The sequence below is a fragment of the Gymnoscopelus microlampas genome, assembly GCF_963454915.1.
Source record: "Gymnoscopelus microlampas genome assembly, chromosome: 24".
In the NCBI taxonomy this organism is placed as follows: domain Eukaryota; kingdom Metazoa; phylum Chordata; class Actinopteri; order Myctophiformes; family Myctophidae; genus Gymnoscopelus; species Gymnoscopelus microlampas.
In genome coordinates this window covers 13,759,444-13,781,943 of record NC_139961.1, presented here as the reverse complement: position 1 = coordinate 13,781,943, position 22,500 = coordinate 13,759,444, and the positions used below count along the sequence as shown (strand labels likewise).

The following is a 22,500-nucleotide window of genomic DNA, read 5'->3' as shown; positions in this document are numbered from 1 at the left end:
TTGCTTCTGGGGGTCCCTGGAACAAAACATATTTTGATGGGGGTCCACGGCCAAATGCATATAATTTTGGGGGTCCTTGACATGAAAAAGATTGAGCACCACTGATATAGAAACGGTTTTAGCCTAGGTTTTAGCCTGGTCGAAAAATGCTCAGTGGGATACTACTGCTTATAGGCGTAATCACACTGGGTTAGGGTACTTCCTGCTTACAGGGTCTTTAACAGAGGAATTGCTTTTCTTTCTTTGGTCGATCAAAAGTGCATCTGCTTCATTTGTGTGTGTGTGTGTTTGTGTTTGTGTGTGTATCCGCCCCACCGCTAACAGAAGTTGTACAAGACGCTGAGTGAAGTGAAGGGCGAGGTGGAGACGGTGATAAAGACGGGCAGACAGGTGGTGCAGAGACAGCAGACGGAGCAGCCCAAGGAGCTGGACGACAGGCTGACCGCCATGAAGCTGCTCTACAACCAACTGGGAGCGCAGGTCAGTGCGCACATCATCACACGGCGCACACACACACACACACACACACGCACACACACACGCACGCACGCACGCACGCACGCACGCACGCACGCACGCACACACACACACACACACACACACACACACACACACACACACACACACACACACACACACACACAGGCATACACACAGGTCAGTGCACATCATCACACGCAGTCATACACACACCAGTGATTCTCAACCTTTTCAAATTCCATGGACCCTCCGGTTTAATATGCATTAGACTACAGACCCCCATTTGAGGGTCATATTAGGGTCTGTGGCCTAATGTGCATTAGATCACTCAATCTTCTCAGGCCGCGAACCCCCCCAGAATAATCATATTTGAACTGGGGACCCCCCATCCTGACAAGCACTTGGAATTGTAGGAGTTGAGGCATTACATTCAGTCTATTTTCACGATTGTGGTGAGCCGTGTGGCCGATTTAATAAAATATCCACAGGGACACAGAATGAGATCTTTGAACATACAGTCACAGTACAAAATAACATCACTTAAAAATATCTTAGCAAGTAAATTAGAATGTGCGGTGAAATGTCACTGAAAAATATGTCCCTGTCCAATGATGAATGCATGTTTTGGAATGAAAGGAACCAATGTAAGCCAGGTCTGTCTGTCAGGTAGTTGAATCTTGTTTGCTCACCATGACAATTTGGCCAATGTTTGACCAGTTTTTATTGTATAGTTTGTTGATTACTTTCAATTCATTACATTTTTTTATTTCATTTATTTTCTTTTTTTCAAGTATTAAAAGTCCTTAGATTGTCATTTTACTTTCATCTGGGGACCCCCAAAAATCATTTGTGTGTGTGTGTGTGTGTGTGTGTGTGTGTGTGTGTGTGTGTGTGTGTGTGTGTGTGTGTGTGTGTGTGTGTGTGTGTGTTCTCCAGGTGACAGAAAGTAAGACGGAGTTGGAGAAGAGTGTGAAGTTGTCCAGGAAGTTGCGTAAGGAGCTGAACGCCCTGACGGAGTGGCTGGCCGCCACCGACGCAGAGCTCACACAGCGCTCTGCCGTGGACGGCATGCCTCAGGACCTGGAGGGAGAGCTGGCCTGGGCACAGGTGACGCACACGCACACACACGCACACGCACACACACACACACACGCACACGCACACGCACACACACACACACACACACACACACAATGACGCGAATGTAAAAAAAAGGCTGTCTGGGGGGTGCGGGAGGCTCTCGTCTATCCACCGGAACAAAAACATTTTGACCGCGATCGGCCATTCTGTTGTAATCGGCAGTTGAATATGGCCACCCAAAACAGAAGAAATCCGAGCTAGATGGGTTTTTCTACATCTCATACTGTAACATGGGAGTGGATGGACTGACTGTTTTTGGGATGACGTCATCTCTGCTTCTGTGATTCTCTCAGAGTCAAGGAATCATCCATTGCTTTACTAAGAGTGCCGTCTTGTAATTAAAACAAAAAAGATAGATATATATATACGTCCTTTGCAGGCAATGTGTTAATAAGGTGTACATTACACACACAATCACACATCGCTAGAACGATAAAAGCGTATTCCCCCTGACTGTCAGGCATACAGCATGAATGAACAGGCGAAGGGAAAAGAATAACAATAAAAGAATCTTGGGGAAACGTTAATCCCTCCTTGAACAGGATCACGCATTCAGAATTCATTTTATGTTGCCAAGAACATTTGCATAATATGCAAGCAGTGGTGGAAAAAGTACTCAAATGTTTGACTTAAGTAAAAGTGTCAATGCTGCAATGTAGAAGTACTCTGTTACAAGTGAAAGTCTGGAATTCAAAATTGACTTGAGTAAAAGTACAAAAGTATTGGTATCAAAATGTACTTGAAGTACCAAAAGTAAAAGTACTAAAATGTTTGAAAATAGCCGATCTACAAGCTCACAACGCGTCGCGATGCGACGCGTTGTGAGCTTGTAGATCTGCTATTTTCAAATAGCCTACGTATGAAATAGGGCTAAAGTGGTTAATATATGTTTTATAATATAATAATGTATATCTGCAAAGTAACTAGTAACTAAAGCTTTCAAATAATTGTAGTGGAGTAAAAGTTTCCCTCTGAGGTGTAGTGGAGTAGAAGTAAAAGTATAGACAAGAATCGGAAATACTTCAGTAAAGTAAAAGTACCTCAAAATGGTACTTAAGTACAGTACTTGAGTAAATGTAATCAGTTACTTTACACCACTGTATACAAGGAATGTTAAAGCCCCCCCCCCCCCCCCCCCCCCCCCTTTCCTCATCAGTCTGTGCAGGGGGAGACGGTGAAGCGGCAGCCCCAGCTGCAGGCCGTGGTGGACCTGGCCGAGGCCCTCAAGGCCGTGCTGAGGGGCCACGGGGGCCTGGTGGACGACAAGGTCAGCCTGCTGCGCTGCAACTGGATCGCCGTCACCTCCAGGGCCGAGGAATGGCTCAACCTACTGCTGGTGAGCCCTTTGGGTTGAAATACAACGAGTGTACTCGTCAATGGCAGTCAATGAGTTAATTCAGGGGTCTTCAACAGGGGGTCCGGGACCCCTAGGGGGTGGTCCTCAGAGTTACTACAGGGGGTCCGCCAAATCTTTGTGTGATATGATTTTTTTGGGGCGGTGTAACCGCCCCCCTATAAGTGAGGTTTGGACACTGACCAATCCTGCACCGTGATTGGCCAATAGTCTACAACGCAGTCTACAACCCTAACCCTTCCGCAGTCAATGCAAATCGATACTTTTGCAAAGTCAGCCAATCACATTACAGCTAGTGTCATCACCACTAGCTGTAATGTGATTGGCTGACTTTGCAAATTCAGGACTGTGATTGGCTAGCGAAACACATGACACATGTGCAGCCCTATGAATAGCATATGGACTTAAAAAAAACACTTTTATGTTTTTTTTTTAAGTGAATCACTTCCATCACTGTGATGACCACTGTGACCACACCGCCCACTTCACACTGGGTGTGATTTTTATCTTACCGTAACCACTTGAACCCTAGCATCCCTTTTCTGAGGAGAACTTAAGCCAAAATCGCGCTGCGAGGCGTTGTGAGCTTGTAGATCGGCTATTTTTGGCAAAGAGGCTATAGGTGTAGAGGGAAAAAAGAGCAGACCACGTAAACATTAAAAAAAAAATCTGAAACACAATTGTATACGATATAGAGGGGGTCCCTGCTTCATCTCTCTCTCAGCTAGGGGGTCCTTGGCCTGAAAACGTTGAAGACCCCTGAGTTAATTTATACCTAGACTGAAAGAACGAGCCCAATCGATGGTCTTGAAGGGCAGAAGGGCAGATCCAAACCCAACTTCACCAATCTATGTCCCCGCCTCCCCTGCCCCCCGCCTCCCCTTTGTTTCTTTGAAACAAAAAAAAAAAGCCATGGGTTTCCGAGGCTAATTTATACCTATATATATATTCGGTGTCTTGCACCGAAAATAGCCGATGTTCAAGCTCACAACGCGCCGAGTACGTGGGCGATTACGAGTCCTGGTTAGTATAGTAATACAAACGTTTGTGTGTGTGTGTGTGTGTGTGTGCCGCTTCTCTCTCCCTGTGTGTCCCAGGACTACCAGCGACAGATGCAGAAGCTGGATGGAGAGATGACGGAAGTGAATGAATGGATAGACGGAGCGGAGAGAAAGATGGAGGAGATGGACAGAGACGGCCCCAACGATGTCGTGCTGAAGGTTATTAACGTCTTTTCATTCTCAACTCTTTCGTTCTGTTTTTCTCCGATTTCTTCCCAGGCACTTAAGCTCCAGTATAGAGTATTTCGTCATACAACCAATTTTTTTATACAGTTTTAACACTCTTTGACTCTTTGATGATTCAATGTTTGGAAATACAGTATTGTTTGGAACTATTGTTCACAGATGGCAAGTATTACTTCTGCTTTCTTCTTCTTCTTATCTTTCTTCTTCTTCTTCTTCTTCTTCTTCTTCTTCTTCTTCTTCTTCTTCTTCTTCTTCTTCTTCTTCTTCTTCTTCTTCTTCTCCTTCTTCTTCTTCTTCTTCTTCTTCTTCTTCTTTAACTAAACACGTTTTGGCAATAACCCCCCCCCCACACCTAAATATCCACTGCCAACCTCCAGTGTTGGTCTTGAGAGGAGGGTGTAGACACGATGGCTCCTCCGGTAAAACATGCAGTCATTTCACCAGACAGCGAGGAGTTTCACCAGGAGAACAGGAGGTTCACACTTCACTCCCCCAGATCCCCTTCCTGCTGAACAGGTGCCACGACCAACCAGAGCAGTGACAAGGACACAAAACCCCAGCTGGCTTTGCCAACCTGTGATCACTGCCAATTGTGTTGGGAGCGCCTGGGCCAAGCCGGAGCCATTGATGTCTTCCTTTCTTTGCATCGCTTCAACCCCTCTCCCTTTGTTGAAAGAAAGAAAGAAGAAAGAAAGAAAGCAAGAAGGAAAGACAGAAAGACAGAAAGACAGCAATACAGAATGACAGAAAGAAAGAAAGAAAGAAAGAAAGAAAGAAAGAAAGAAAGAAAGAAAGAAAGAAAGAAAGAAATAATTACATTTTTGTATGTATTGCGTGAGGTGGGGAAATGAAACTGTGTTGTAAAAATGTATTTTGGAGCCTCGATATCCGCAGTAAGTTTTACATATATTTGGGTAATTCAAGGCATATTTCCTATGGGTTACTTCATTTGAAATCTCTATTGGAATCTTTTTCTTAATTGTTGAAATTCACGACCACCCTGTGTGTGTTTGTGTGTCTGTGTGTGTGTGTGTGTGTGTGTGTGTGTGTGTGTGTGTGTGTGTGTGTGTGTGTGTGCGTGTGCGTGTAGACGCTGCGTGCGGAGCTGGAGCTGATGCGTGGGCGGGTGGAGGAGGTGCGGTCTCTGGCTGACGAGCTGATGGCCACGCGGGGCGAGAACTGCCAGAACCACATCAGACCCAGACTGGACCACCTGGACCAGCGCTTTGAACACATCTCCCAACGCATCACCTCTGGACTGGTACGATGGAGGGAGGGAGAGAGAGGAGAGGAATGGATGGTGAATGGATGGGTCAATGATGGATGGATGAATGTATGGGAGTACGTCGGAGAGGCAGTGGTGGAAAAAGTACTCAAATTCTCTCTAAGTAAAAGTACCAATACTGCAATATAAAAATACTCTGTTACAAGTAAAAATCCAAAATAAAAAATTTACTTGAGTAAAAGTACAAAAGTATTGGCATCAAAATGTACTTAAAGTACCAAAAGTAAAAGTACTAAATATTTGAAAATAGCCGATCTACAAGCTCACAACGCGTCGCGATGCGACGCGTTGTGAGCTTGTAGATCTGCTATTTTCAAATAGCCTATGTATAAAATAGGGCTAAAGTGGTTAATGTATGTCTCGTAATATCATAGTTTATATCTGAAAAGTAACTAGTAACTAAAGTTTTCAAATAATAGTAGTGGAGTAAAAGTACAATATTTGCCTCTGAAATGTAGTGGAGTAGAAGTAAAAGTATTGGAAATTGGAAATACTCAAGTAAAGTACAAAGACCTCAAAATTGTACTTAAGTACAGTACTTAAGTAAATGTACTTAGTTACTTTCCACCACTGTGGAGAGGCTTAATGTCGGTATCAGCCAACTAAGAACGCGGGAGAGTCTATTCTCGTTTCACAATGCGCTAGACTCCTGGGAGATAGAATACTGAGGTGGAGTGCTACACCTATTATCAGCTCCCAGTACTTACAACACCACTTTGCCGTTACTCAAGCCGTGCTACTCATGTGCTGAGCTGAGTTGGCTGCGTCTGGGATCGAACCCATGCCCTTGTGGTCCAAAGGCGAGAACTCTACCGACTGAGCTACCCAGAGTTTGAGGACCCCCTGGAAAACAAGATGATGCATCTCAAGGGGTTTATCCTCCAATACATTTTTGGGCGGTGTAGCCGCCCCTATAAGTGGGGTTGGGACATTGACATTTGCTGCACTGTGATTGGCCACCCATTGTACACCCCCCATTGTACACCCCTTCCACCCACAATGGGTGGCCCCTGGCGACCCATTGTGGGTGGCCAGGGGCCACAATAAAACAAAAAACACAATGGGAAATGTATTAAATGAACCACTTAAAGCCTCGATACTTGGAGTTGGACGTGAGACTGGACATGAGTTGCCTCTGTACTGCCTCACTCCCATATAGCGCTCTACCATTTGTATCCATCCCCTGCCTCCCAATTAGTATGGCAACTAACTGACATCCTCCGTCACTCCAATACACAAGACATTAAGCCACTCATCCCCTATATATGGTGCTAAGGGCAGCCATGCTTCTACAAATTCGGACAAGATACCCGTAGAACGTATGATAGTCTCTCCAAGGGAATTAAACGTAACACTTTTTCAAACCATTGTAGGACACTTGGAGGACTGTCATCAATCCGTTTATTGAGGATTGACAACCGAGCAGCGTAGAGCAAAGCTCGCACTAGATGTCGGTTTCCTTTTGTTAATATGATATTTATGTCTGCCCCTAGAACATAATAGAGTGGATTTAAGGGTATTTTAATTCCAATCAGTTTAAGAAGTTTAAGAGCAGTTTTCTGGGCGGGGCTCACAATCCTAAGCAGAAAAACTGCAGCGTATTTTTCATGACTTTCTTTTATATAACTCTGTGTGTCCTATACCAGACTGCAGCTACAGCTAAGGAGTTGGACCAGTACCACAGTGAGGCTGAGATCTGGCTGGGGCTGTTGGAAGAAGAGGCCAACCAGGGAGAGAACCTACAGGAAGACGACTTCCAGGAAAACAAGGTCAACCTCATCTTCAGCGGCACCTTTTATTGTCACACCACAGGTTTACAGCAGGTCCACCAAACGTGGGTGAAAGTGTTTTATTTCGTAGACAAGCTCCCCGCCGTTTGTAGTTGTCAGGAGAGGGACGGAGAATAGAGAAAGAACAAAGAAAACAGGTCAGGTGTTCCTGATATGAGTAGCGTTAAATACAGACTTACATACACGAGGAACATGGTTAGAAGGAATGGCACTGGAATGAGGCAGTTAAAACAGCAGTAGATATAACAAATATATAATTTACATGAGGTTAAAATAGCAGAAGACACAGTAGTAGCAGATACTCTCAGGCCTGTAATTGTAAACATTATAATAATAATACACTTTATTTGTATAGCACCTTTCATGACATGCAGCTCAAACTTTACAGAGCAAGAATACAATTACAGAAAAAGTACAACTAATTTAACAATTGGCAAAAAAGGCAGTGAATCAGGCAAAACATAGGTGGCAGTTCACATCCAGCACCAGAGCACCCCAACAGTCTTATGCCTACAGAAAAATAATCCTGTGTGGTGGCCTGTGTCATTCAGGACGGCTTGGGACAGGCGTGCTCAGGATTATTTATTTTTTTCAACATTTTGATGGTAGCCAGGCATAAACTCTTCAGAAAACCTGGTGGTATGGCACTCCCCTGGCCATATACTGTAGTCGCAGTAGCGGTGAGAATAGATTAGTGGCTGGGGTGGAGAGCGTCCTCGATGATTCGCTCAGCTTTGACTGCACACACCGCTTCTCGTGTGTTTCTCGGAGAGAGGGAAGTTCCCGCACCAGGTGCTGATGCAACCTGACAGGATGGTCTCGATGGGGCTGTTGCAGAACAACCTGAGGATTTGTGCTGGGGGCCCACCCAGAATGTCTTCAGATGACAGAGACAGTACAAGGCTACAAGCACTGCTAATACTTTTTGTCCCATTTGAGGTCCGTGGCGATTTTACACACAGAGGATCTTGGAAGTCACTGAGCCTTTCCACACACACATACACTGATATACTGTACTTGTGAGAGAGTTCTGTCTCATTTCCATTCACTACATTAACTCCCTGACCTTTAACACTGAGGACCAGCAAATTGTCACTTTGTCACCTCACTTCACATCTTTCTGTCCTTGTGGGAAGATTTGGTTCTCACAAAGTCACAATAGCAGCACGTGCACGCACGCACACGCACACGCACATGCACACACACACACACACACACACGCACGCACACACACACACACACACACACACACACACACACACCACATATACGCACACGTGCCGCATAACTCTAATTTTATTCCCTGTATGTCTTTGTATTTCTTTGCGCGTGTGCATTATGTGTGTGTGTGTGTGTGTGTGTGTGCGTGTGCGTGTGCGTGTGCGTGCAGGACTGTGAGGAGGTAGCGGTGAAGGAGTTGCTGGTGCGAGGGGAGAACCTGCAGAAAAGAGCCCCCGACCCCGACAAGAGAGAGCGAGTCCGACTCAAACACAACCAGCTCAACAGCAAGTACAGCACCGTCAAGGTAACATGCACACGCACACGCACACGCACACGCACACGCACACGCACACGCACATGCACATGCACACGCACGCGTTTGTATAAATCCTTAGTTTATATATTCGGTAAGCAAAATATGTATCCACAAATCAATACAAGCTAACAGTGTGTGTGTGTGTGTGTGTGCGCGTGTGTCTGAGCATGCGTGTGTGCTCGTGTACGTGCGCATGTGCGTGTGCGTGCGTGTGTGCGTGCGTATGGCGTTCGTGTGTGCGTGCGTGCGTGCGTATGGCGTTCGTGTGTGCGTGCGTGTAAATGCAGGACCTGCGCGTGACGAGGAACAGGAAGGCCATGGCCATGGCTCCACAGTGGTACCAGTACCGCAGGAAGTCACATGACCTGCTGGCCTGGCTTGACGACATCCAGCGCACCGTGGAGCAGCTCCCCGACCCCCCCGAGGAGAAGACCGTTAAGGTAGCACACACACCGACACCGTCGCTAAAATCTGGCCAAACCTCTTATCTCCGGTGTTCTAACCATTTTGTGTTTTTCCGTAAATGAATGTCCGACTTAATCACACTACAGAGTTGCGTAATAGCGTCATAAGTAGCAGATCTACAAGCTCGAAGATCTGCTACTTTTGATTGAAGTTTTTGGACATTTTGGAGGTTTCCACCGGACAGAGACGATATAAAATATGACCACAGACATGTACGGTTAGACTTACACCTACACATACAGTATGCACACAAGTGATTATGTACGTACTACACACTCTCTCTCTCTCTCTCTCTCTCTCGCTCATCTTCCTCACCTGTCCTCCTCATCACACTCTTCATCTTTTTATTGGACTTATTTAAAACATTACATGTTTTAAATAAGTAAGGAGAGGAGAGCAACTTTTTCTCTCCTCTCCTCTCCTCTCCTCTGCTCTCCTCTCCTCTCCTCTCCTCTCCTCTCCTCTCCTCTCCTCTCCGAACTGATTGATTTGGATGCCGGGGTCGAGCCTGTTTGCAATTCAAATCCAAAAACATAAATATTTAATTTCAAAGGGAAATCGTTGAAATTGAAATGATTGGAGTGCTCTCTCTCTCTCTCTCTCTCTCTCTCTCTCTCTCTCTCTCTCTCTCTCTCTCTCTCTCTCTCTCTCTCTCTCTCTCTCTCTCGCTCACTGTCTGTCTCTGTCTGTCTCTCTCTCTCTCTATATATATATATATATATATATATATATTATATATACATTCATATACTGTATAAATATTTGACGACTCCATTCATTTCTGAGATGAATGAATTAGCCAATGACAAGAAGGTGTGACCCCTCCGCTCCACCCGGAGCGTTGACCTCTCTGTCTCTCTCTCTGTCTGTCTGTCTGTCTGTTTTCATTGACGTGTGTCTGTTCATTTCCAGATAACCACTATGACATTCCGCTGAGCGGTCTGCCTCATCACCGCATCGCCCCACATCCGCAAAAAAAAACTGCCATGCCACGCTGTCCGTCCGTCCGTCTGCTCGTCTGTCTGCTCGTCTGTCCGTCTGTCCCCTCTTTGTCTGTCTCGCTCTGTCCCCACAGCCCCGGGGCCGTCCCGTCCCGTCCTGTCCACACATTCCCGTCTCCGCTTGACACTTGGGTTGCCTGCTTCTTCTTCTTATTTGAGTTTTTTTGTTCTTTTTATAGCTCCCAGGAAGAGAGCAGGGTTGCCAGATCTGCTTATTATAATTTCCCCGCAAGATTTTATTTGAAAATAGCAGATCTACAAGCTCACAACGCGTCGCATCGCGACGCGTTGTGAGCTTGTAGATCTGCTATTTTCAAATAGCTGATGTATATGTTAAAGTGCTCATGTGGCCCGTAGTCGCTTCTTTTGGGCTGGTTTTCCTAGACCTGGTTGCTTGTTTCTCTCAGAGAATCTGGCAACACTGGAAGAGAGGCCCCGCCCTGCCCCACACACACACAACTTAAGCACAAATACATACTTCCTCTGACGTCCCAACTTTTATTCGGAAAAGGGAGGCGATTATGTAACTTCAAATGGACGTCATTCCGAGCTTTGGAAAGGGCGGTCCCAGGAACTTTTCCCTCGAAACCCGTGAACCTCTAGAATAAAAAGGTTCTCAAACTTTTTCATGTCAAGGACCCCCAAAATGATATGTATTTGGCTGCGGACCCCCATCTAAAGATATTTTGTTCCAGGGACCCCCAGAAGCAAAGATTAGAGTTACAAATGTTCGCTTTAAAAATATATATATTCAAAGATTTGCAAAAAAATTCAAGATTTTTCAAAAATAGCAGATCTACAAGCTCATAGCGCGGCACTCTGTGCCGCGCTATGAGCTTGTATATCTGCTATTTTTGAATAGCCAAAGTATAAAAGGTCATAATTATTCTGATGCTATATTTACACATTTTGCTGGGTACCCCCTGGAACCCCCTCAAGTACCCCTGGGGGTCCCCGGACCCCACTTTGAGAACCAAGGCTCTAGAATGAAAAGGTTCTCAAACTTTTTCATGTCAAGGACCCCCAAAATGATGTTTTTTTTCGGCTGCGGACCCCCTGTCTCAAAAAATATTTCTGTGCCAGGATTTTTCAAAAATCATATTTTTGAATAGTCAACGTATGCAATATGGTTAAAGTGGTTAAAGTTATTGTGACGCCATATTAGCTCAATTAGTTTTGCTGGGGACCCCCTGGTACCCCCACCCAAGGACCCCTGGGGGTCCCTGGACCCCACTTTGAGAACCAATGCTCTAGAATAGATGTCCTGACTCTCTGAACTATAGCTTCGGAAAGCGTTTCCGAACCGGAACATTTTCTGACGTCAGAAGGAGTAATGTATTTTGGCCAATAGCTTTATATCCTGTGTGCTCTTCAAAGGCTATAACAACACCTGTACTGGTTGATGTCAATAAAAGTCTCAATGGCAGTGTGTGCCTCCTAACTACAGCACCTATCTCGTCATTTCCTATATAGCCAGAAACGGAGAACGTTCTAACATACGATATGGCTTTTTCTGTGCACTGTACTGTATGTATGTCGTATGTGTGGTTTACGCTTAACAGTCTAGTGTTGCCAGACATATCGGAGATCTCCCCCTATACTAATAAACCTGGTCAAGTCACCTTTATTTATATATCACATTTCATACGACAAGCGCAGACTCAGTGTGCTTAAGAATAAAAACAGAGAAAATGCAATGGTCAACGATGATGCAAAGTGCACATTATTACATGTGATTAACACATACTGTAAGAATGAATCAAAATAAAGTGACAGTAGAATAAAAAAAGTTAGATTTGGTGACATGTAAATTCAATCGAGGGTCTAGAAAAGCCGAGAAAACGTCAGCTATAAAAAACCTAACAAATCCTGATGTCGTCCCAATGTGAAGGACCGCCTAAAAAGTCTTTCAATATTGTTGCTAAAAATACGGTTATTTAAAAAAAAATCTTTCCACCCAGTTCAAGCATCTACATAAAACCGAGATCATATTGGTAGGAGGGAGATCTCCGAAACGCCTGACTATGCGAGACTCCAGTACGAACAAGATATGTTGTCCTTTTCGTTCATGTACCGTGAGTGAATGTATGTTTTCTTTTCGTTCGTTTATTTTGCCTTTGACTCCTGAAGCGTGTCGGAGACTATATCCATTGTGTGCACTTTCCACCCCACGCTGGACTTTAAACAGCCAATATAGCGAGTGACCTGCCCCTCACCCACACCCCCCCCCCTGGTTGGTTTTTATCCAATAGGAAATTGGCTCAGAGTTCGAGGAGAAGAGGGCGGACCTTAAGGAGGTGCAGGGCTTAGCCAGTCAGCTGTCAGAGGGCGGAGCCGCCAAGCTAGTGGAGCCCCGCCTACTCCAGCTGAACACGCGCTGGGTAGAGGTGGAGGGCAAGTTCATACCCTTCAAAAGACAATGTGTGAGTTTCCTATAGGCCTGGTTTTATCTTCACTAACAGGAACATCGCCGCTGTCGAGCAGAAACCTTGTATCTCCATATTTCAATGTCAAATCAGTAGTTATCACACTTTCAAGATCTTTCAAAAATGTTCAAAAATAGCAGATGTACAAGCTCGCTTGTATATCTACTATTTTTGAATAGCCAACGCAAAAAAAAATCTAAAATGACACATATTATGCTATCCCGGTTGTAATGGGAAAAGAGTGTCCCACAAAAGAAAAATGGCTGATCTAAAAGCTCTCTAAACTCTTCACACTGTGACGTGTTGAGAGCTTTTAGATCGGCTAATTCTCTATTTTATAGCTCTGAAAGTGTGTCTGGGTTTTATAAACATTTAACCAATGAAAAATGTTTTGGACATAAAAGGTTTCTGCCCGACAACAACGATATGACATACTAACTTAACTATCCAAGACAATGTGGCCTGGGTTTCTATTCACTAACAAAATAACTCGACTAGACAAGGTTACATTACTAGCTACTGTAACACTGGCCAATTTCACATGCAACCAAAGATAATGTCTGCGGTGCAATATAGTCCTTTTCTATACAAAAGTCGTTTAAACTAGTTAAAAGTTTAGTTTAGTGTTTTAGTCTTCAATTCATCAGGTTCACATGAGTACATAGTTTACAACCAATGCTTCTCAAACTAGTTTCTCTACAGGGGCCTGTATTAAATTTAGGAGTCATAACATCTTATGCAGTGGTGGAAAGTTACTAGTAAGTGCATTTACTTAAGAAAAATGTTGAGGTACTTTTACTTTACTGGAGTATTTCCAATTTGTTTTACTTTTAATCCACTACATCTCAGAGTCAAATATTGTACTTTTACTCCACTACAATTATTTGAAAACTATAACGTTACTAGTTACTTTGTAGACATATATTAACTACTTCAGCCCTTTTATACATTTCGGCCATTTGAAAATAGCCAATCTACAAGCTCACAATGCGTCGCATTGTGAGCTTGTAGATCTGCTATTTTCAAAGGACAGAGTGTTTCTACATTGCAGTATTGATACTTTTACTTCAGTAGAAAATGTGAGTGTTTTTTTTCCACCACTGCTTGCATGGGTTTAAACTGACCTTTCAAAGAGGCCACTGAAGTTTGTTTCATAGATCAGTTGAGACAGAAAACAACTGTAATCGTACAGTCTCCCTTCAAAAGGAACTTCAGAGTTGAGTTTTTTGGGTTTGTTTGTTTTGCTGCATTGTGGTGTTTTTACACGTTCAAGTGTGTCCATGTGAAACGTGCTCACATGCTCAGAATCTCATTGGTTTGCCCTGTCTTTGACTCTGTCTCTCACCGCATGCCCACCCACCTCCCTGTCAACCAATCACATAACACGCCTGCCCCCCTTGCAGTTCCCCGACCAGCCAATCACTGAAGATGTATGTATCCCAAGTCACCCAATCACAATAAAGCACCCCAAGAACACCACACACACACACACACACAACCAGGGCTCTGTCTAAAGCAAAGTATATACATCTGAAATCATCATAAATCACTTCAAACATGGGGAAATCTTATTTTTCCTTATTTTTATATTTTGTTTCTCCTGGTGAAACATATAGTTTTTCTAGGCCATTTAAAAGGGTTAGTTTATGGTTAGGTTCTGATGATGAGCGAGGGAAAGGGCATATATACATAACAAATACACAGGATTTAAAGGACACATTAACTAAGAACAAAAAAGGCAAAGCACATAGGAACAAGTAACCATGAACCCTAGCGTCCCTATTGTGAGGGTGAACATTCAACAAAAATAGCCAATTTGAAAGCTCATAACGGGGAGAAAAGAAGCGGGTCAGGCCTAGGATACCCTGCTCAACAAAGTATTATGCGGGGTTTAAGTGGACAAGTGGTTAAACTCTGGTCTCGTTTCATTTCACCACACGCAAACAAGCATGCATGCAGGTACAACTGTCAGAGGTAGTACAAAGGTGATACAGTACAGAGTGACACTTTTAGTCCTTTCATGCTAACTCAGATGATAACTAACACGAGGTCTGTCAGATCTGTGCAAAACTGATCAATCGAGTTGAGGATTGATAGATGTTCTGTTATTTTCACTATGGTGAACTTTCTCCCTTTGTCAGGTTTCAGTTGTTTTACAAAGTTAAGAGTAAAGCAGTTGTTCACCCAAAAAAGGACTTATTTTCTATCAATTACACACCCCATGAAGACTTAAATTCATGGATAAGAGTTTTTGTCGCTTTCCTGAGCCAATAATTCAATGACCGGGTGGCTGGTCAGTAGGAGACTCATTTGACTGCATTTGAGTCCCACTTCATTTAAATATATAAAGCGGAACACATTAAAGTCCTAAGCATACAGTACTGTATGTATGCTTTATGTACACCTGCAGTGCTTATTAATAATGGAATATCATAATATATTGATATTTGCCGTTACGATACTTGACGATAAGAGGGAGTACGATCGATATACAGTGTCGTGATTGTATAGATTTTTTTGTCCCACCCTTTTTACTGACGTATCAAAGCACCTCTGGACAAGTCAAACATGATCACAGGTGTGTGGTGAAGTGAAATGACCCAGCTGAGTAGATACCGTTGTTGTCGGGCAGAAACCTCTTATCTCCGTGTTCAAACCTTTTGATCATACTTGATCATACTACAGCGTCACACAAAAGCATCAAATAGCAGATCTACAAGCTCGTTTTGAGCTTATCTGTTATTTTTGCTATTTTGTATCCTGAAAAGTAACAGTTTTGGACATAATATTATGAGGTTTCCACCCGACAGAGGCGATACGTTCCGTTTAGAGTGTGAGTCATCCAGGCAGCTCCATTGTAAGTGCTGCTCTCTCACTTACACTCTATTCCATAATAACATTGTTCAACTGACTATTAGACTGAGGGAGTGTATAACCACCGAACCACTTAACCACTTAAACCCTATACACGGTTGACCGGAGTCCCTCAGGGCCCTATTCTAGTGACTTTTCTGTTTTCGCTCCGCATTAAAATATCTTCGCTGAAAATAGCCGATCATCAAGCTCACAACGTGTCGCGCTGCGACGCGTTGTGAGCTTGATGATCTGCTATTTTCTGCGAAAGGCTTCCCCACAATAAGGATGCCAGGTTTAACCAACAAAAACGTTGAAATTATTTTTGAAAGTAGCCGTTCTACGAGCTCGCAACGCGTCACAGCACGTTGTGAGCTTGTCGATTTGCTTTATTGTCGAAATTGGTTAAAGTGGTTATTGAGCTCTCCATCAAAGGAGCTTTATTGACAATAAGCAAAGAGAAACATTTATTGGGACAACATCTACAGTAGAGAAAGCAATGAGGGAAAGTTGAGGTGGGAAATAGGGCTGATTTCCATCGCCGATGGATGTGTGCTTTTTGTATCGGTCAAAGCACCGGAAACAGGATTAAACGCAGCACAAGATTTAAAAAAAAAAATCAATTTAATTGAAGTTTTAACAATAGTTTGAACGTGTCTTGTGATGAGATGATGTTCTGCATGGCTGGTATGAACACAGTGAAAACCCTTCTGGAAAATCACATTTCTCTCAGTGCAGCATTGCTGCAGAACACAACCTATTAGGGCTGCAACTATCCATCATTTTATTAGCTATTATTCTACCAGTTACTTTTGCCATTAATCGAATAATCAAGAAGCATTTTTTTTATGTATATATATTATTTTTATGTGTTATATATCAATTAACCGATCAACCACTTAAGCCATATTTTATACTCACACAATAATATAATTTATTAAATGATCAATTAGCTTTTTTTTATAATCGATAAAACCGATTAGTTCTATTTAGTGTTGCAGCCCTACAATCTATACAAGTTTAGAACATATCTATTGACTTCAACCAACTTCTTCTTAGCTCTAACTCTACTATAGATTAAAACATATACTGCTACAGACTTGGCTCTCAACTGGAGTCAAACCAAGATCTGAATTTTGCCTTGATTCCTCTTTTAGAGGCAGAAACATGGCTATTATCAATGTTGTTATTTTAGTCATTATTTTTGGATCTTGGTTGAAGTCAAAGAAGTCACTTTATTAGATGTGTGGTCCCAGATCAGTGGACGTGGTCTTTTAGTCTGTGTGTGTTTGTGTGTGTACATGTAAACTTTTATTTGTGGTAATAACTAGCATGTGTTCTGTGATTTCATTGGTGGACTTAGTTTGTGCGTGCTCTCTAACCTTTTCCCAAGTTTTCCAAATATCTGACTGTGTGTGTGTGTGTGTGTGTGTGTGTGTGTGTGTGTGTGTGTGTGTGTGTGTGTGTGTGTGTGTGTGTGTGTGTGTGTGTGTGTGTGTGTGTGTGTGTGTGTGTGTGCGTGCATGTACATGACTGTGCCCACGTGTGTATGTTTGTGACTCTGTATGTTCGTGCCTATGTGTGCGTGCGTGCGCGCGCGCGTGTGTGTGTGTGTGTGCGTGCGTGCACCCACGTGCGCGTGTGTACTATAGGAGTACCTGTCAGAGCTCCAGTCTCTGCTCCATGCAGTCTCGGTGGCAGACTTCCAGCTGAACTCTCCTGAATACTGGTCTGCTGTCTACCACAACCTGCCTGAGCAGCAGCACTGTCTCCAGGTCAGTATAAATGAGTATTTTATCCTCAGAACAAAGGTATTCTACCGTTGCGCCTCAGCCTTAAACGGCCAGTCCGGTGCGTCACAAGTGTAGGGATAATAGTAGCAGAAGACATTTCGGTCTTTCGACCTTCCTCAGAGTCATGACTCTGAGGAAGGTAGAAAGACCGAAATGTCAGTCTATTTGTTACTTGCACCGCACTAAATAAAAAGGCCTAAACTGTCCGTGTTGCTCCAGCATTCCTCTCTTCGAGTATTTCATCTTGATTGGATCAAATTGGTATCCTGACCTGAACATGCATTTTCTGTTTAATAAAGAGCTGGAGAGACATGGAGACTCTTGTTACTGAACAAACAGTCTATAACAATGATTACTAACAGAATATAGAGTTATTTAACACCTATTTTAACCAAAGAAAATCACTTACCCTGCCTTTGTATTTCTAATACCTCTACCACCACCTCCAGGAGGTGAAGGGGAGCATGGACAAGCTGCTGGGCCCGGTGGAAGGAGCCCTGGCCAAGAAGGAGGAGATGGTGGCGGGGGCCCGGCCCCTGGAGGGCCAGAGGATCCAGGAGAACGCCCTGCTCCTCCAAACCAACTGGGACAAACTCAACAAACTGTACCACGACAGACTGAGGTTAGGAGAGAGACACTACCGAGGGAGAATGGAAGAATTAATGAGTTAATGAGTTAGCCCATTCAATACGGGAACGCATACTGTGTCATTTTAGATTTTAGCTATAGCCATTATTTTATACTTTGGCTATTAAAAGATAGCAGATGTACAAGCTCATAGCGCGGCACCGAGTGAAAAAAAATAGTAGATCTACAATGTAGATCTACTATTTTTTTTGAAAAGTCATGAAAATGTGTCCAAATCTTTGAATATATCATTTTTTAAAGTGAACTTTTGTAACTCCAATCTTTGCTTCTGGGGGTCCCTGGAACAAAATATTTTGAGATGGGGGTCCGTGACCAAATACATTTAATTCTGGGGGTCCTTGACATGAAAAAGTTTGAGAACCAATGATAGTATAGCAGCATACGGTTTGCAGAAAAATGAAGACATTTGTAGATGCGTTTTCCGGATTTAATGGGTTCACGAATGAATGAGTGAATGAATAAAAGAAAGAGAGAATGGATAAAAGAAATGATTAATGAATGAATGAATAAATGAAAGAACAAATGCATTGATTTAAAAAAAAAAATTTAACCACTTGAAACCCAGCATCTCTATTCTAACTATGGATGATGTTTTACATTTGTTGTAATTTAATTTGACCTATATTATGTAGGAACTTAACTAGGATGCATGTGATGCTTCTTTCTGAAATGAGATGGTCAATATTTCCTAACAATAGGCTCTATGCACAGCAGCCATTTTGGAGAGAAATTGGGCCTCTTCTTACTTCCTTCACCAGTGTTACCAATGATACTAATGAAGGCTCTGTTCCATTCTGGTCAAACAGAGGCAGGGTGCTGATATTGTGCATGTTGGCTCACTGGAAATACTAGTGGGTCTCAAAGTGTGGTCCAGGGACCCTCATGGTTCCTTGAGGGGGTGTAACTCTGAGAGTGTACAAATGGAACCAAATGGACCCTCCCGGGTCCATTTGGTTCCATTTGTACACTCTCAGAGTTATGGGGGTCCTTGAAATGTAAAAGTTTGAGAACCACTGTGCTACACTAAATGGAACAGAGCCTTCATTAGAATCATTGGTAACACCTGTGAAGGAAGTAAGGAAGGGGCCCAATTTTTGTCCAATATGGCTGCTGTGCATAGAGCCTATTGTTCCTACCTAGGAAGCTCCCTTGTTTTTTATTCGATTGTATTTGTTGTTGCACTGTATTGTGTGTGTGTGTGTGTGTGTGTGTGTGTGTGTGTGTGTGTGTGTGTGTGTGTGTGTGTGTGTGTGTGTGTGTGTGTGTGTGTGTGTGTGTGTGTGTGTGTGTGTGTGTGTGTGTGTGTGTACACGTTCAGGCGCTGGGAGGAAGTCAACGTTAAGTGGCAGAAGTTTGTGGCAGACAAGAAGTCAATGGAGGATTGGCTGAGTGATGCTGAGAGCTCCCTCAAACTGTACGACAATGACCCAGCAGCACACAGACAACACCTCAGGGTAACACACACACACACACACACACACACACACACACACACACACACACACACACACACACACACACACACACACTTTAATCACACTTTAATCATTTTTCACATTTTAATCATTGATTTATGTCCACATAAGAGAGATACAATACAAGGACACAAATATTACAAGGTGCTGTCAAAAATGTACAGTCAGCAAATCATGGACAAATACTCCCACACCTTTTAGGGGTACAAATAACAGCGCCTTCGCCATATTTGGCCCACACACACACACAGACACACACACACACACACACACACACACACACACACACACACACACACACACACACACACACACACACACACACACACACACACACACACACACACACACACACACACACACACACACACACACACACACACACACACACACACACACAGGTTGTGAATGAGGCGGCTAATTCAATCCCTCTGAGAGACTGGTATTGGTATTATACGGGAATAGAATCTAATCAATTAGAATAGAATATTGAATCGAATAGAATATCGAATAGGATAGAATAGAAGACCAGTGATTCTGGTGAACTCAAATCTTTGCTTCTGATGGGGGTCCGTGGCCAATAAAAAGTCGATTTTTGGGGTCCTTGACATGAAAAAGTTTGAGAACCACTGATATTATAGCAACATAAGTTTAAAATAATTATTTGTAAGACATTTGTAGAATCCCCAGAAGCAAGTATTTGAGTTGAAAATGTTCGCTTTCAAATGACATATATTCAAAGATTTGAACAGATTTTTACGATAAAAAAAAAAAATAGCTAAACATCTAAAATGACACATATATGCATTCCCGGATTTAATGGGTTAAGAGCTGATGGGTTCTGGTTTATATATCGCTGTTGTCAGGCAGAAAACCCCTGACCTCCATAATAATGCAGTATCTGAAAGTAGGATACTTTTATAATGAATAATATAAAGACTGTTTGATGGAAAACAAGACGAGAATTGATTTACTGTATGATGAAATATTTAGAGACACACATCAGCGACGCATGTATCCCATTTCAAACCTTTATTTATTCTCGAAGGACATTGAGGTTGCCCTCATGTTGTCCAGATCTGATAAGTTTGAGTGTGTGCGCCGCCACGCACACACGCCCGTGCACGTGTGTGTGAGATCAGAGCTGACCGGTCCACTTTAGCATGCATGTGATCAGCTCTCTTGGCCCACCTGCACATGTATGCCCACCTCGGGGCGCGAAACAAGCGACAGCTTGTGACTGACAGCAAACAGCTGTGCCGTCCACCTCCACTTCTCACACAGACCAGAGCCTTGTATTAGAGAGTTGCATCACCTCGGGGGGGGGGGGGGGGGGGGGGGGGGGGGAGAAAACAGCGCCGGTCATGTGGTTCATGTTAACTCGAAATAGTGACCAGTTGTGGAAAAAGTACTCACATTTTGTTCTTAAGTAAAAGTATCAATGCTGCTGTGCAGAAATACTCTGTTACAAGTAAAAGTGACTTGAGTAAAAGTACAAAAGTATTGGCATCAAAATATACTTAAAGTACCTAAAGTAAAAGTAATCATTGTGCATATGTCTCATTTCACACGTTCAAAATGTATAAAATCTTTTGAAAATAGCAGATCTACAAGCTCACAATGTGTCGCATTGTGAGCTTGTAGATCTGCTATTTTCAAATGGCCGAAATATATAGTAGGTTAGGAAGTGGTTAATGTGCGTTTTATGATAATAATCTAAATCTGCAAAGTAACTAGTAACTAAAGCTGTCAAATAATTGTAGTGGAGTAAAAGTATCATATTTATCTCTGAGATGTAGTGGAGTAGAAGTAAAGGTATTGAAAATGGGAAAATTCCTCAAAAGTGTACTTAAGTACAGTACTTGAGTAAATGTACTTAGTTACTTTACACCACTGATAGTGACAAACGCTCATAGACTCCAGTGCATTCCGTAAACTTCCGGTTCAGACAGAGCTTTGTCACTAGTCGCCAATAGAAGGCTCTGTAGAAGACTGGCCCGATGAAGTGAACGGAGGCGACGCAACTCTCCTTATATATGGCTCTGAGACAGACACACACCTTCTTTCATAACACACACCTACAGGACAGCCATCTATAGCTTAGAAGTTAAACCAGTGGTTCTCAAACCTTTTCCATGCCAAGGAATTATTATGTATTTGGCCATTTGAAAATATTTTGTGCAGAGCGGTGGAATATTTTGTGCAGAGCGGTGGAAACCCCACAGAACTGTTACTTTTCAGGATTTAAATAGAACAAATTCAAAAGTACCAGTTCCACAAGCTCAAAACGCGTCGCTTCGCGCCGCGTTTTGAGCTTGCGGATCTGCTACTTTCGATGCTTTTGTGTGACGCTGTAGTGTGATCAAGTAGGGCATTCATTTACGAAAAAAAAAACACAAAAAGTTAGAATATGGACATGAGAGGTTTCCGCCCGACAGCAACGATATTCTCTAAATGCTAGCTAAGCCGAAACGTTTGCATTTTGTTTGTTTGTTTCTCTAAAAACCTGGTCAGTGCTACCCCACACCCTTGAATGTTTGAAGTCTTTTTCATTCACCTGTATTATTACAACAATTGCAGTGCACGTTCCAGATTACTATTACCGAACATGATTACTTACCACTAGTAACGTGTGTGTGTGCGCGTGCGTGTGCGTGTTTGTAGGAGCTAACGGACGCCATCCCCAGCCAGGAGGTGTTGCTAGGCAGGGTGACGGTAGCGGGGGAAGACATCAGCCAGCAGAGTACACCGGAGGACAGCACGCACATACGAACACAGGTCAAAGTGCTCAACACGCGCTGGGCCAACATCACTGAACTGCTCACCGAACGCAAGAGGAGGTTTGTAACACCAACAATTACTATTACTACCACACAGCGGGCTACTACTATCAGCACTGCTAATAGTACTGATGTTAGTACTGCTACTAAACATTTCCTCCTTGAGGAATCTATCTATCCTTCCATCAGTGGTGGAAAGTAACCAAGTACATTTACTTAAGTACTG

General features: G+C 43.2%; 1 protein-coding gene across 6 annotated transcripts in view; it reads left to right on the top strand.

The window, feature by feature from the left end:
- dmd (dystrophin) overlaps nucleotides 1–22,500 on the top strand; it is a 555,891-nt gene that overhangs the window by 394,164 nt on the left and 139,227 nt on the right. For all 6 annotated transcript variants that reach the window (XM_084050679.1, XM_084050677.1, XM_084050678.1 and 3 more), the window contains 13 exons: nucleotides 325–480; nucleotides 1,417–1,587; nucleotides 2,777–2,956; nucleotides 4,072–4,194; nucleotides 5,312–5,482; nucleotides 7,153–7,275; nucleotides 8,687–8,821; nucleotides 9,121–9,273; nucleotides 12,552–12,722; nucleotides 17,231–17,353; nucleotides 17,821–17,993; nucleotides 19,338–19,473; nucleotides 22,159–22,334. In XM_084050679.1, the coding sequence (XP_083906805.1) occupies nucleotides 325–480; nucleotides 1,417–1,587; nucleotides 2,777–2,956; nucleotides 4,072–4,194; nucleotides 5,312–5,482; nucleotides 7,153–7,275; nucleotides 8,687–8,821; nucleotides 9,121–9,273; nucleotides 12,552–12,722; nucleotides 17,231–17,353; nucleotides 17,821–17,993; nucleotides 19,338–19,473; nucleotides 22,159–22,334 (1,991 nt within the window). The remainder of the gene's footprint in view (nucleotides 1–324; nucleotides 481–1,416; nucleotides 1,588–2,776; nucleotides 2,957–4,071; nucleotides 4,195–5,311; nucleotides 5,483–7,152; nucleotides 7,276–8,686; nucleotides 8,822–9,120; nucleotides 9,274–12,551; nucleotides 12,723–17,230; nucleotides 17,354–17,820; nucleotides 17,994–19,337; nucleotides 19,474–22,158; nucleotides 22,335–22,500) is intronic.